This window comes from Cricetulus griseus, chromosome 4, assembly GCF_003668045.3.
Source record: "Cricetulus griseus strain 17A/GY chromosome 4, alternate assembly CriGri-PICRH-1.0, whole genome shotgun sequence".
NCBI classification, from domain to species: domain Eukaryota; kingdom Metazoa; phylum Chordata; class Mammalia; order Rodentia; family Cricetidae; genus Cricetulus; species Cricetulus griseus.
Genome location: NC_048597.1, coordinates 11,820,398 through 11,834,382, shown reverse-complemented (window position 1 = coordinate 11,834,382; position 13,985 = coordinate 11,820,398). Strand labels below are relative to the sequence as shown.

Genomic DNA, 13,985 nt, shown 5'->3' with positions numbered 1-13,985 from the left:
ATCAAGGGGTATCTAAAAATTGGAACATTTAATGAGCTACTTGGTGACTACCAAGACAAATCTGCAGAAAAATATTGAAAGCTTTCTGGGTCCAGTACCTATTTTTGAATATTTCATAGCCACCCTTTGAGAGAGTGTCTCGCTTTGCAACCCCAGCTGTCCTGGAATTCATTATGTAGAACAGGTTGGTCTAGACCTTACAGAGATCTACCTACCTTTGCCTCCTGAGCACTGGGGTCAAAGACCTGCTGGGCCACTGATACTATTATTGAAATGCCTTTTAATTTGGGATTTAGACTCACTGTTATTATCATGTCATTTCTTAGATTCTTAATGCTATTTCTGGATAATTATTTTAAAAGCCTACAACACCACCTCCCTGCCCTAGCCAACAGTATTTATCAGTCAAGTGTCATTTCTTTGTTAATTTAATTTCAGTAGTCTGGATAGAAATCTTACCTTTAGCTGATGTGTTTTTAAAAAATGCAACAATAACAACAACAAAAACCTGTTCAGCATAAGTTCAACAGAATAACTACAGTAACATTATCTCTCCAGTTACCAAATATATACTTCTTAACCTGAGATGGCTATAGTTCATTCAGAGAAGCAGCCACCTAGAAAGTAAGGCAGATTTGTCCTAAAATATTGTTAAAACTATAAAATTCAAAGAACTGAAACTCTTACTTTCTCGTTCTGAGTAAGGGCATCACTGCCCACACATTTGGGGCATCTTCCTTAGCAGCAGAGGCATGCTGACAGGTTGCATACTAGTTCCTTGATGGGGAATGTGCTTCTGTGTATGTTTATCTTATTGTTAAATAAAGCACTGTTTGACCAATGAGGCAGCAAGTTAGGAGGGACTAGGACTCAAGGAGGATTCTGGGAAATGTAATAAAAGATCCAAGCAGGAAGTGACATAGCAGGCAGACTCAGTATATAAGCAAGGGCAAGAAGGAAGTTGTCCCCCTCTCTCTTCCTCCTGGTCTCCTGGAGTCGCCATGTGATCCGCCAGCAAGAGAAGGCACCAGCGGAAGGCGTCCTCATTAAGATAAGTCTTATAAAATATATAGATTTATGATAATTAAGACTGAGTTAACAGATGAGAAATCCTAGTCGATTGGCCAAGCTTCATTTGTACCTAATGAAGCTTTGTAAGTCTCTGTGTGTTACTTGTAAACGTGGCGGCGGGTAGAGCTCAGGAGGCCTGGCAGAAAGCTCCCACATGGCGACAGGGCTCCGGTGGATGGAGTAAAGACTTACTGTTACAGTTCCTCGACTTCTAATTCCTCTTTTAGATTATGCTCTCAATGGGACTTTGGCCCTGTAAAATCAACAAATTGTGCCATTGCTAGCCAACTGCAATAGGGGACCCATTATACCATGAAGAGAGAAGTCATTCAAATGGAAAGGGTTTGAGGGCAAAAAGAAAATAAGAAAACTATCTCCCTAAGTGATGATAAATGATGTGTTTTGAATTCTACACATGGTGTGTGATAAGATGTTTCTACGATCAAGTCAGATCCTATACTCTGGTTCTGGAAGTATCAAAATAAAAAGTGAAATGAGAAAGTCAGCACGCTCCCATTCCATGGGAGAAAAGTGCCAAAGGCAACATGATATACCTCCTCATCCCATAAGCAAAGAAAGACACTGCAGAGCAAGCAGCCAAGGAAAACACAGGCTGTACAGAGAGCTCAGCTCACTCCATACTGGGTCCTTCATCAGAGACAGAGGTCAGGAGGCTTCATGCCAGGAATGACAGGCATTTTTCTCAAGATTTGTTTTGAATTTCAATACAGCAATGCCCAAGACTCTTGCTTTTAGGTCATATCTATGTGGGAATTAACTCTAGTAAATCTCTTCTTTGTCTAAAGTATATATTTGGATACAGTCGGAGGTTTCAGAGAATTCTTAGATTAAGGATGAACAATAATTCTTTGTTTCAGGGGCAAGCTATAAAGAAAAAAGCCACCGATAACCTCTAGTTATCAGAAAACTTTAGCACTCCCATTTATCCTGTACCAAAGGTCAGCATTGGTACCTTTATCAATATGCATGGTGGACTTTTAATAGTTATTGTCTGAATAACTTACATGGTTTGAATTTATATAGCAAGTAGATAGATATTCTATATGGGTATTTTAAAAATAACAAAGAATATTGATGATGAATCAAGAAATGGTGGGTTCTGGTCTTGACCTGAACACACTGTGATTGTGTGACCTATATTAAGAAATCTAACCTCTCTGGTGATTGGTATTTATACCCGAGAAGGAAGACCTCATGGTATAACAATTCTAGTGGATGCCCTCTGCAATTACTAAGGACACAACACCAAGACGTAGGAGAGATCAAGAAGTCAGGGGGAAAGGAAGGAAAGTCTTGGAGAAATAAATTAAGGTTAAAAGCGTTACAACTAACAATATTCATGCAAACCATATGTACGTGAGTTATGTACCATCTTTAATCCTTTTCCTCAAAGTTGAAGAGATCCCATGCGTACACATTAGCAATACTTTACTTCCCTCCTGTAACCCTCACATTTTCGATATATAGGAAATTTGCCACTACCTAAGAAATAGTGTCACATCCCTTAATTCTAATCTAAGCTCACTGCCAAGCAAGAAATAGGTATGCTTTGGCTGTCAACTGACAGTCTATTTCAGGTCCAATGGGAAAAGACCGGGGATTTATAAGATGAGAAACACAATAAAAGATTCAAACAGGCCAGATGCCTGCTGGGAATATCTAATGATTATCTAGTCTATTAGCAGTCAGGAGCAGTTAGTGTCACTGTGCTCTTTCCATATCAGATGCTGAGCCAGACCTGGGAAATTTCCTAACCCTGTCACAAGTGGCCTGCCTCCTTGAATTATGTACTTCAACATCAAGGGAGCTCAAACTCTATTCAAAAGATAAAGAGAAATCTGGTCCTTGCTGAAGACAGAGGCAATGGGGAATTCAATCTTCCTCATTTTGTTTACAGGGTCTCTTGGACAATTTTGAGTCACTTCTCCATTTTCCCTTTCCCCTCTCAAACTGTACATCTCTATAAACCTCTCAACAAGCGAAATGGTTCCAGAATAGTTAGGGGTAAGAGCTGAGGACAGGTCCCCGTCATCACTAACTGGTGTGTGTTAGATGAAACTAGTGTTCAAACACAAATCAGTGAGACTGTTCCCCTAAACCATAGGACGAGGTATATCACAATGTGGTTCCTGTGTGTTCACAGTATAAAATCTGGCTTCTTGCTGAAGCTCTATAGTATGAGGCCTGAATTCAGTCTCTGTATATTGTTCACTTCATATTCTCTTACTAAATCTTAACTTCTCAACCATACAGTAAAGAGCGAAGGGCCTTATAAAACATTAAAGGAATAAGGAAGAGTAAAAAAAAAAAATGCACAGACCATCAAATGGCTAAGAATCTGGTTCAACATTGTCTTCATCACTTACTTACTCATTGAATATGAAATGCAGATGAGATCATTCTAATTCCCCATGTTTTCGCTGATTTCTCAAATTGCATGCACAAATAAACAGAAATCAGCACGGTCTTGTGTATGTGTATGCATATGTATATGATATGTGTGTATATGTATATATATATGATGTATATGTGTATGTATATGTATATATATGTATATGTGTATGTATATGTATGTATATGTATGTATGTGTGTATATATATGTATACATGTATATGTGTATGTATATGTATACGCATATGTATATGGGGGGTACATTTGAGTGTAGGTGCTTTGACGGCTAGAAGAGGATGTCAGATCTCCTGAAGCTAGAGCTTTATGCGATTGTGTGTCACCTGACTTGGGGACTGGGAACTGGAGTCGGGTTCTTCAGAAAAGCAGCTCATACTCTTAACCTCAGACCCTCCCATCAGCTCCCAGTATATTCTCATGGGATCCACTGCTAAACAAATACTCTACAAGTCTCTAGAATCTCTAGTGATTTTTATCAGCAATGTTTGGTCTGGACTCCGATTGCTGAAGTGTTGAGCCTCAAATCCACTAACCTGTACCCAGGAAGGGAGCAGGGACTTTCTAACCAAGATTCCTTTTAGACTTTATATATAAGGAGTCATCAATATTTGTCTACGATTTCTACATCCCTACTGGCAACCTTCTTATTAGTCAAAAACAACAGGAAATATTTATGAAATTTACCAAATCAAATAGGGCTATCCATGCCAGGCTTGTTCAGATGAAAAGTCAGCTAGGAAGAGCAGTGAGATTGACAATGATTCAAGACGGCTTTTCCAAAAGACAAAGAGGACTCAGTTTTTAAGATAAAAATGAAAGCACAATTTGGAGTCAGAAAAAAGATTTTGAGCCTTTGTGATCACACCATTTCTTCCAGTTTGACATGAGTAAGTAGAAAACGAAGAAATCAAACACACGCCCTGACCATTCACAATTTCAGGAAACTTTCCCTTCAGGAAAGGGCCTTTTGAGGAATTAATGAGAGGTGGAGCTTCACAGTATATACTTCCTTCTGTGAAATCCTGGGAGGAAATACACAAGGCCTGCCATTGGGAAAACTGGACAATATAAATGGGAACCACTTGCGAGACTCTGGGGTTCTACCACCAAACGTTTTTCACTCAGTAGACACAGGGCTGGTCCCAGGACTTACAACTTTCATGAACACCTTGGGAAAAACTATTCTGAGGCAGAGAGCTAAGAAATGTTGTTCTTGTCTTAAAAGATCATGGGGCAGGGCCTTCAACATACATAGTAAAATCCAGAAGTTTGGTATTCATGGGGGAAAGAGTCTATCATGTATTGTGGGCACTAAGATCCCAAGTCTCATCGAAAATGACACAGTATTTACCTATAACCTACATACAACCTCTTATACACTTTAAATCACCTCTTCCAGTTTTGGGGTACATTAGTGGTATAAGGCTTACCAAGCCTAATATAATGTCCTACGTTCTTCTCAAGCACCACAATAAATAGTAACGTCACAAATAAACCTCTCCTTACATGATACATAAATAGTTATAGGATTGTTTGGTGGTTTGTTTTTCAATTATTTTCCACCCACGTTGGATATGGAGCCAACAATACTGCTGTGGCAGCGTGCTGGAGGAGCAGCGTGTGCATGCAACCTGATTAGAGCACCCTCCTATCAGCAGCGGCGGTGGGGCTGGCAGGCTGGCTGGCTCACCTAAGCAGCGGTAGGGAATCACGATGTGGGTGTGGGCCTTGCACTGCTTGCGGCCACGCTTGCACCAGTTCTGGATGGTCACTGGCTGGTTGGCTTCCACCACGTTTGTGATCTGCAGTTCAGGGTAGACCTAGGCAGCACAGGAGAAGAGGAAACCGTTACTCGTGGCAAAGCCTGACAGGTACACACACCTGCTCAACCTCTCCTGCCGTTCCCATGAGGCCTTGAGTGCCAAACTGCACAGCTTGGCTCTGGCCACACAAGAGCATCGGTGTAAGGAATATGGCCTGAGTGGCAGTGACTAGTGCCTTGCATTTAAACTGCCCATGCAGACAGTGTCCCGGGGAGATAAAGTAGAAACGTGGAAGAGTAGAGACTCTTGATAGCAGAAGGTCATTCTCAATGTCAAATAAACAGACTATTGAAGTCCAAGGCTTGCAGTGTCTGAAGGAAACACTGCAACTGATACACTTGTGGGTTATCATCCTAACTTAAATCCAACCCACTCTAGGTGACAACCCTTTTATACACAGAGCCCGGCACACAGCCAGCTTCCATACAAAAATTAGCTTCTGTCCTGAAAGCAGTTTATATAAAAGTATTTTATTGAGAAAGTCTTCAAGAGGGCCATTTAAAGTACGGCACTTCCGAATTCTCTTTCTTCAGCAATAAACTACTTACGTAGTTCTGTGATGACTGCTCTTGGTAAATCACGATGTGCTCTGAACACTTGGAATGAAATGTCAAACTCAATCAATTAAAATGTATTTGCGAAATACCAAACCACTTCTACGTAATAATAATGGGTTAGAGATTTGAAAAGAAAAATAGTAACATAAAATGTGTCTCCAAAAGTGAGCAGTTTCGAGAGATAAATAACAATAGAAATTGCTGACTAAAGGCATTAAGGAAGCAGATGGTTCTTACTGGAGAATATGTATGAATCTAGGAGGTCAAGGTGGGAGTGTGAAGGGGATTACACATGGTCAAAAGATTCTAAGATAATGGACTCTGAATCCCGAAAAGAACTAAAGGGTTTACTGTAGACATTTCGGGGAAACTGAGCCAGGAAGAACCAGTGCTTGGGAGAGTTTGAGAATTAAAATTAACACTGTATAAAGTCTCAGCTACTGGTAACTGCAAGGAATATAAACATAGCCATTGGAGAGAGGAGACGATGGGAGTCCTGAGCATCTCTCTGCCTTCCTTTCTACTTCTTTTGGTAAATGTATAACTTCTCTCTCTCTCTCTCTCTCTCTAATACTGTATATTTAAAAAATAAAAAAATAAGGCACTGATCAGAGTAATTGTGTGGGGACCAAATTCAATGGAGGAGTTTATGTGGGGAGAACACACCCACAAATACATAATTCAGGACCCATGACATGGCTCAGTGGTTAAAGAAAGGCACCTGCTGGCCTGAGTTCAATCTTCCACACATACATGGTGGCGCCTGAACACCCACACCCATGTACAAACAATAGAAAACAAACATGGAATAAGAAACTTTCACGTGTGTGTCGGAACCCTGCACTGGGTTAAGAAGGTTCCTCAAACACAGCCAACAGTTTAGCTGTGAAGGGCACAGCTACCTTTCCTTCATCTTATTTTGTGCTTATGTGTCTTTAACACTCCAGTATACGCATTTCAAAGTACACGCATCGCTCCCCTTGAAAATGCCACTAAGAATTTAAAAGCCTCATAGCTTTATGCATGTAACAAAAGGCAAGTAGCCTTGTTTACAGAAATATAATTCTCCACGTTTTCTTATTTATTAGACCACAAACGAACAGCACTCCTGAGTCATAAACTCAATGGCATGAGAGTTCGCCCAGGGGGACATGACTTTCTGTGCAGTAAAGTGTGAGTTACTGCATTTTTCTAAAGGGTTCCAGCTGGCACTTCAGAAATGCTACCCCACCGTGAGGCTTCCTAATGTCAGATTTCTGTAAATCCCTGTAATAGACAGTCACACCACATTTCCTTCTTTCCCATTTAAACCAGCGAATTATGTTTACAAACTGACGGGCAGGGGAAGCGGCCTTCTTGTTTCCATTGCTTGCACACGTCATCAGATCCCTAGGATGATATTTGGTGCAGCAGACCAGGAAATTATTCAACTCCCAGTGTCTGAGCAGGGAGAATTGCAAACTGACAAACTAAAACCGTGAATGTGCGGCTCTCCCTTGAGATTACCAGAGCTTCGAATGGTGATCAGCCAGACAATTTCCCATTCCATCCACAAAATCTAGGACACACGTGTGACTCCCTGGGCTTCTCCACTTCCCTCTGTCTCACTGACGGCAGTGTTCCTACATGAGAAGATGTGACGATCGTAAACTCTGAACCACATAAAGGCCATGCAGTCTGTCTATTGCCCTAATTAATAGAATGGCCACAACAATGTCAACCTGACTCAGTCACTTTTACTAAGGAATGAAGAATTATTCATTTGGAATTGCCTAAGAGAAAACTATTTTGCTGTTCAAACACCAGGATGTTTATTTAAAGGGGAAAAGATTATTAAAAAAAAAAAAGCAGTAGATTTCCTTTCCTTAAAGCACTGAAAGACAAATCAGGTACGTGATGACTGTGTAAGGGAGCAACCCCAGCAAAGCAAAACCAGACACACACACATACAGTCAAACACCTATGTTTTTAAAAAACTACAAAAAAAAAGAAAAAGATCTGAATGCTTGTTTAAGTAACTCCGGTGGAAGTCTATAGAGACAATAATGCATTTTTATGTTTATGTATGAGATCTTAGTCAAGAATTAAAAATACATCTTGGCACTTGGGAGGGGCTCTATGAGTTTCAGGCTGGAGAGTTCCAGGGCAACCAGTTATGCGTAGAGAGACCTTGTCTTAAAAAAACAAAAGAAAAGAAAATAAATGACCCTGTAACAATAAGTTCCTAACTTTTCACCAATATTTAATCACAAGGAACAGCTCAATATTTAATATTTTCTTGTGACACAGTATATTTTAATAAGTGAAGTAAAGGTGCCTTGGTCTTGTGTGTGTGTGTGTGTGTGTGTGTGTGTGTGTGTGTGTGTGTGTGTGGTTACGTATATATTATATGTGCACATGCAGTCCTGTATGTGAATGCTGACACACGTCTGCTGTGTCACATGTATAGGGGTTGAAGAATAACTTTCATTGCCAGCCCTAATTTCCAAATATTTTGCATGTAATTTACATGTACTTTACATGCAAAATATGCACTGTTAGTGAGACAGCTCTCACTAATAATATTCTACCAGAATGGTCGTACAGCAGACCTGAATGCATCCTTAGTCTCAGTGCTTTCTTTCCTACAATATTTTGTGTGTGAAGCTGCTTTCTTGATTAAAGTGGGGACTTGGTGGTGTGGGGGGGGGATGGAGGGTGGAGATATGTCTCAGCAGTTAAGAGCGCTTGTATCTTGCAGGAGCTCCAAGTTCAGTTCCCAGGATCAACATGGTGGCTGTAGTCCAGTTCTGGGGAATCCAATGCCCTCTTCTGACTTGAGGTCACTAATGCATGTTGTGTACACACCTACATGCAGACAAAGCACCCATACACATAAAATATTTAAACATTAAATGCAAATCTTTGAAAGACTACATTTGCAGTTGCTAGAAGCAAGGCCAAAACTAGGCCTGTGTTTTACTGCTTGAAAAATCAACTATGCCCAAGTCCTGCTGGTCCTAAGCTACAGAGCAGTCACTGTATAACACACTCACTGCGTTTCAGGTACAGTTCTCACCTACAATCCCTTACACCACACTGAAGATGCCCTCCTGCCCTTCCCGATCTGACACAGTGTGAATTCATCATGGTGATCATCGCAGTGTGCCTGGTGTGCTGGGTAGGTGCACACTGGCTGGAACTGCCTCCCTGCTGTACAGACACTTTCTGTACAGCACATTCACCCATGATGTTTGCATTCACTTTCATTGACTTTGAAGTTTTCTTTAAGAGGCTGCACACCCGTCCCCCCATGGTGAAGAGCATTGGGCAACCACATTTTACCTCCACAGCTCCGTCTCTATAGCTACCCGGTGCCAGATCGCATCCTCCCTCTCAAGAGTTCTGAGTACTGACAGGCTCTCTCTGGGTGACAAGGATACCTGGGTAAGCCAGAGCAAAGCATGCAAAGGCGCATCTCGGCATCTGGAGAATGCTGCTGATCAGGGTGGGAAACAGAAAGAGGTGCAGAGAGAGACGCTGTCACAGAGTGAGAAAACCAGAGGCGCTGAGTTCTAAGCCTCTGAAACTTAAAGCAGGTGCATTCAGATTCTAAAAAATACCGCTTTTCAATAAAGCTAGCTTTATGTTCCTTATAGTTGAGTAGGAACCAAGGAAGCGGTCCACTTCATTTGCTCATCCTGTTAGCCACCCCTCCAGGAATCCTTTTGTTTCCACAATCAGATCACTTCATCCCGTGACTGCTGTCACTCACAGTGGCTGACAACTGACCACAGGGACCCCTGGAATATATGCTGCTTGAAGGCAGGAGTCATGTGCTGCAGTTTGAGTGATCCCCCCATGCCACCCACACTATGCCAGCACAGTAAACGTCTGACAAATATTTAATGTTATTTCTAGTTAAGGTCTGATACTATTCACTACTGAAGCACAAGCTCCCATTGGGTACCACACACCTTTCTCCTAAGCACACTGTTATAAACAGCTACCAGACTGTAAGCTTTTTGAGAAAAATAACCCCCAATATTTTTCTTCTGCAGAGGTAGTAGATAATATTCTCTTTGTTTTGTTTTGTTTTGTTTTTTTCAAGACAGAGTTTCTCTGTGTAGCTTTGAAGCCTATCCTGGCACTCGCTCTAGAGACCAGGCTGGCCTCGAACTCACAGAGATCCGCCTGTCTCTGCCTTCCGAGTGCTGGGATTTAAAGGTGTGTGCTACCAAAGCCCAGCGATAATTTTCTTACAGCATCTTGGGTCAAAAATAGACTAACGGGAACAATACAAGGCTGAAGATAAAGTGTTGGAAGAATTTAAAAACTAGGGTTTAAGAACAATAAAAAAAGGCCCATTTACCTGGCCATAAAGCCATTTCATATGTTTAAAAGCTAAAGTATAAGTACATAAAATTATTATTTTTAAAGAGAAATGAAAAAAATCCAAACACCAAAAGAAAAGTTGTAATGTAGAAACCATCTTGGGTTCATATTAAAAGTTGATATTGGTAGCCTGGCAGTAGTGGCGCACGCCTTTAATCCCAGCACTCGAGAGGTAGAGACAGGAGGATCTCTGTGAGTTCGAGGTCAGCCTGGTCTACAAAGCGAGTTCCAGGACAGCCTCCAAAGCCACACAGAGAAAACCTGTCTTGAAAACAACAACAACAACAACAACAACAACAACAACAACAACAACAACAACAAAAAAAAAACCCAAAAAATTAAATAAAAAAAAATCAGGTCTTGGGGGAAAAAAGATGATATTGGTAGCCCATGTTTTTGATCACAGCAGTAGTATCTTAAAGGGCATGTCTATTTTTTTTTTATGTTAGCAATTATATAGTGCTTTAAGTATGTATACCAGAAGCCTGCATGTAACCCGTGATGATGAGATGTCATTCTGTAAATATGTCTCTCTTATTGGTTGATGAATAAAACATTGGTGGCCAATAGGGAAGCAAGATAGGCAGGACTAGGAGAGAAGGAGGATTCTGGGTAGTGTAGTAGGAGTCGCCATGTAATCCTGGGAGGAGAGGACGCATGAGTCTGGCATTCTCAGTAAGCTAAGACCTTATAGTAGTAGTTATGGGTTAATACTTAAGACAGAGATAGCCTATAAAAAGCCCTAGACATTGGCCAACAGCATTGTAACTAATAGAGTCTGAATGTTATTTGGGGGCTCTAAAGTGGCGATGGGACCTAGGCAAGAATCCCACAGCACTGTGATGCTCCAAGATATATTTTTTTTGTTTTTCAAGACAGGGTTTCTCTGTGGCTTTGGAGGCTGTCCTGAACTAGCTCTTGAAGACCAGGCTTGTCTGGAACTCACCTGCCTCTGCCTCCCGAGTGCTGGGACTAAAGATGTTTGCCACCACCGCCCGGATACTTCAGGACATTTTTGTTTACAATTCAGTAAATAGCACGAGCAGCTGCATCCATGGTGACTTACAGAACTCATGTGGTCCCTTCTGTATTACACACACACACACACACACACACACACACACACACACACATATTAAAAAGCCTTCTAGGAAAAAGCTACAGAGGTGGCCTGATCACGACATATTTCTATTGTTTGAAATGACCCAATTCAGCTTTTGAAAGCACATACTCAAGAAGAAAGCAAAAGTATACAATAACAGCAGGTTCCCAAATGCAAGGCATCACTGCAAACATTTCCTGGGCAGCATGTCACAGTTCTCAGAAGTAATTGCCTCACTGCATAGAGAAGGAAACCAAGGCATTAAAAAGTATTGTCGGTGTCTTTTCTAAGCACAGAGACCATATTAACAGCACGTTTTCAGCTGCGTAAACTTCGGCATATAAGTCGAGACAGGGTGTGTGGAAGAGAACGCATTTCTGTTTCTAGATTAAACGACACATTTTAAAGTTTCTGAAACCTGATGAAATATTGCATCTTAAATTGTTTTCCACATAAATTCTGCTAATGAGAGGGGATACAGAAAACAGAACCTCTAATTTAGTTGAGGAAGATAAATGGAAGCTGAAAAGTGGTCTCTTCTTGCAACTTAATGAGGTGCTGAGAGGCAACAAGCAGCTAATGAAACACTTGTGCAATGTTGGGGACTGAAAAGGACTGTGTTTTCACAAGGATGCCTGCGTAAGGCAGGAGGCAAAATGCTGCAGGGTGAGAGTGTGATTCCCAACCATTTGGCCCAATCCTGCTGCTGACACTGCATATTAATATGTTGTAATATCCACACATTCGCACTTGGTGCTAGAAAGTATGAAAGAACCCTGTTTGGCTGACATGTTTTTGCCATTTCCAAAGTGCTCAAAATAAAAGCCCTGGCTGTCCTGGAACTCACTTTGCAGACCAGGCTGGCCTTGAACTCACAGAGATCCACCTCTGTCTCCCCAGTGCTGGGATTAAAGACATGTGCCACCATGCCCAGTTCAAGCTTTTTTCTTGTGTTCCTGCACTGGTGTGCTTTGTTCCGAGAGCCTGTTAATCACAGACAAAGCAACTGCTCATTTAGAGGAACAAGGTTAAAGAAAACACAGACATTGTTAGCAGTGGAAAAGAACTTACTTAGGAACACCGAGAAAGTGCCTATAATCTAATAGTAGAGGCGATAAACAAAGCCAATCACGTCCATCCAACTGCCCACACTTTTCCCATCCTCAGCAGCCTCCTGAGGATGCTTCCATGTGGATGTTCCCAGAGCCAATAGCACCTTCAGGAAGCCTGTCTAGCAAGAATTCTGCATGCTGAGGACCAGAGTGGGGCAGAGTGATGTGGTGATATATTATTTATGATTTAATAAAGCTTGCCTGAAGAATCAGAATGCAGAGCTAGCCACAACCATAGAATCTGGGTGGTAGTGGCAGATACCTTTAATCTTAGGATTCAGGGAGACAGAGGCAGATGGATCCCTGTGAGTCCAAGCCTACCCAGGGCTACATGAGAGTGAATCAGTCTAAGGGAGAAACAGAGTTCATACCTTTAATCCCAGCACTGGAGAGGTATATTAGATAGGAGCAGGGCAGTCAGTATTCAATCTCTGGCAATTAGTCTCCAGCCACTGTGAGGACAGGGTCTCCCCAGCCCCTGGTAGAGGTAAGAGATACTGGCTTGGCTGCTTTGCTTCTCTTATCTTTAGCTTGAACCCTAATACCTGTCTCTGAGTATTTATGATTCATGCTACAGAGTAAGATCAAGGCTATATTTGATTTCTATATGATTTCTCATGTAACTTTTAACAACTAGCTTTTTTATACCAATTGCCTGCCCCAGTTATGAAGTAAGGACATACTCTGAGACGGGACAGACATTGTTCCGGGATTGTCCTGAATCACATACCTCATGTACCGTACCATGGGATTGCTGAAAGAATGTGGACAATGGACAACCTGTCACATCCATTTTCCTAGCCCTATTTATGATTCCAATCCTCCCCACATTCAGCCCTACCAGTGGGAACGCGATACTTTACCGAAATTTGCCATACTCATTTTAACACATCCTACGGCTCTCGTTCATCTGAAATTCAGATCCCAGTCTCCACGTCCACCATCAAGACCCTCTGGGTTATGTCCCACCATCTCCATTTTCTACATGTCATTCTCAGCTTGATGTAACTGTGTGTATTCGCACTCCTTGGAAGCCAGGAAAGGCAACACTTGACACGGAACCTATCCTTGGTGGTCTTTAGTGACACTGGCCAAGTGGGCTTCAATTAAATGTGAAGTGATAAAGTCTTGAGGTGTAGAACTGAAGCGCTTTTTCTCTTCTCCTTCTCACACCCTGAAAGCTTTGGAGTAAATGAAATAATGTTTTTCAAAAATCTTATTCCACCAAAAAGGAGTACAATGAAACCTAACAAGTCTCATTTTTTGTTTTTAAGCTTTAAAGTTTTTTTTTTCCCAAGGGATATTACCCTAAGACTATGATCTCTTTTGTTTTTAATGTTTTTACATTTCGAAATGTGTGCATTGACTGTACATGGCAGTCTGATTCATAAGGAGTGCTCACACACATTTACCCATTACAGTGATGTTTCCTGTCCATACCTTCCACTCTCCTTCCCTTAACACCCTTCCGTTCTCTTTGCTCCCCTCACACTTGACTTCTATTGTCATGTCATA

The 13,985-nt window shown here is 41.5% G+C and overlaps 1 protein-coding gene across 6 annotated transcripts in view; it reads right to left on the bottom strand.

Annotated features, from left to right (window-relative positions):
- The window catches only part of App (amyloid beta precursor protein), a 217,962-nt gene that overhangs the window by 142,092 nt on the left and 61,885 nt on the right, over window positions 1-13,985 (bottom strand). For all 6 annotated transcript variants that reach the window (XM_027412361.2, XM_027412362.2, XM_027412363.2 and 3 more), the window contains exon 3: window positions 5,193-5,322. In XM_027412361.2, coding sequence (XP_027268162.1) covers window positions 5,193-5,322 — 130 coding nt within the window. The remainder of the gene's footprint in view (window positions 1-5,192; window positions 5,323-13,985) is intronic.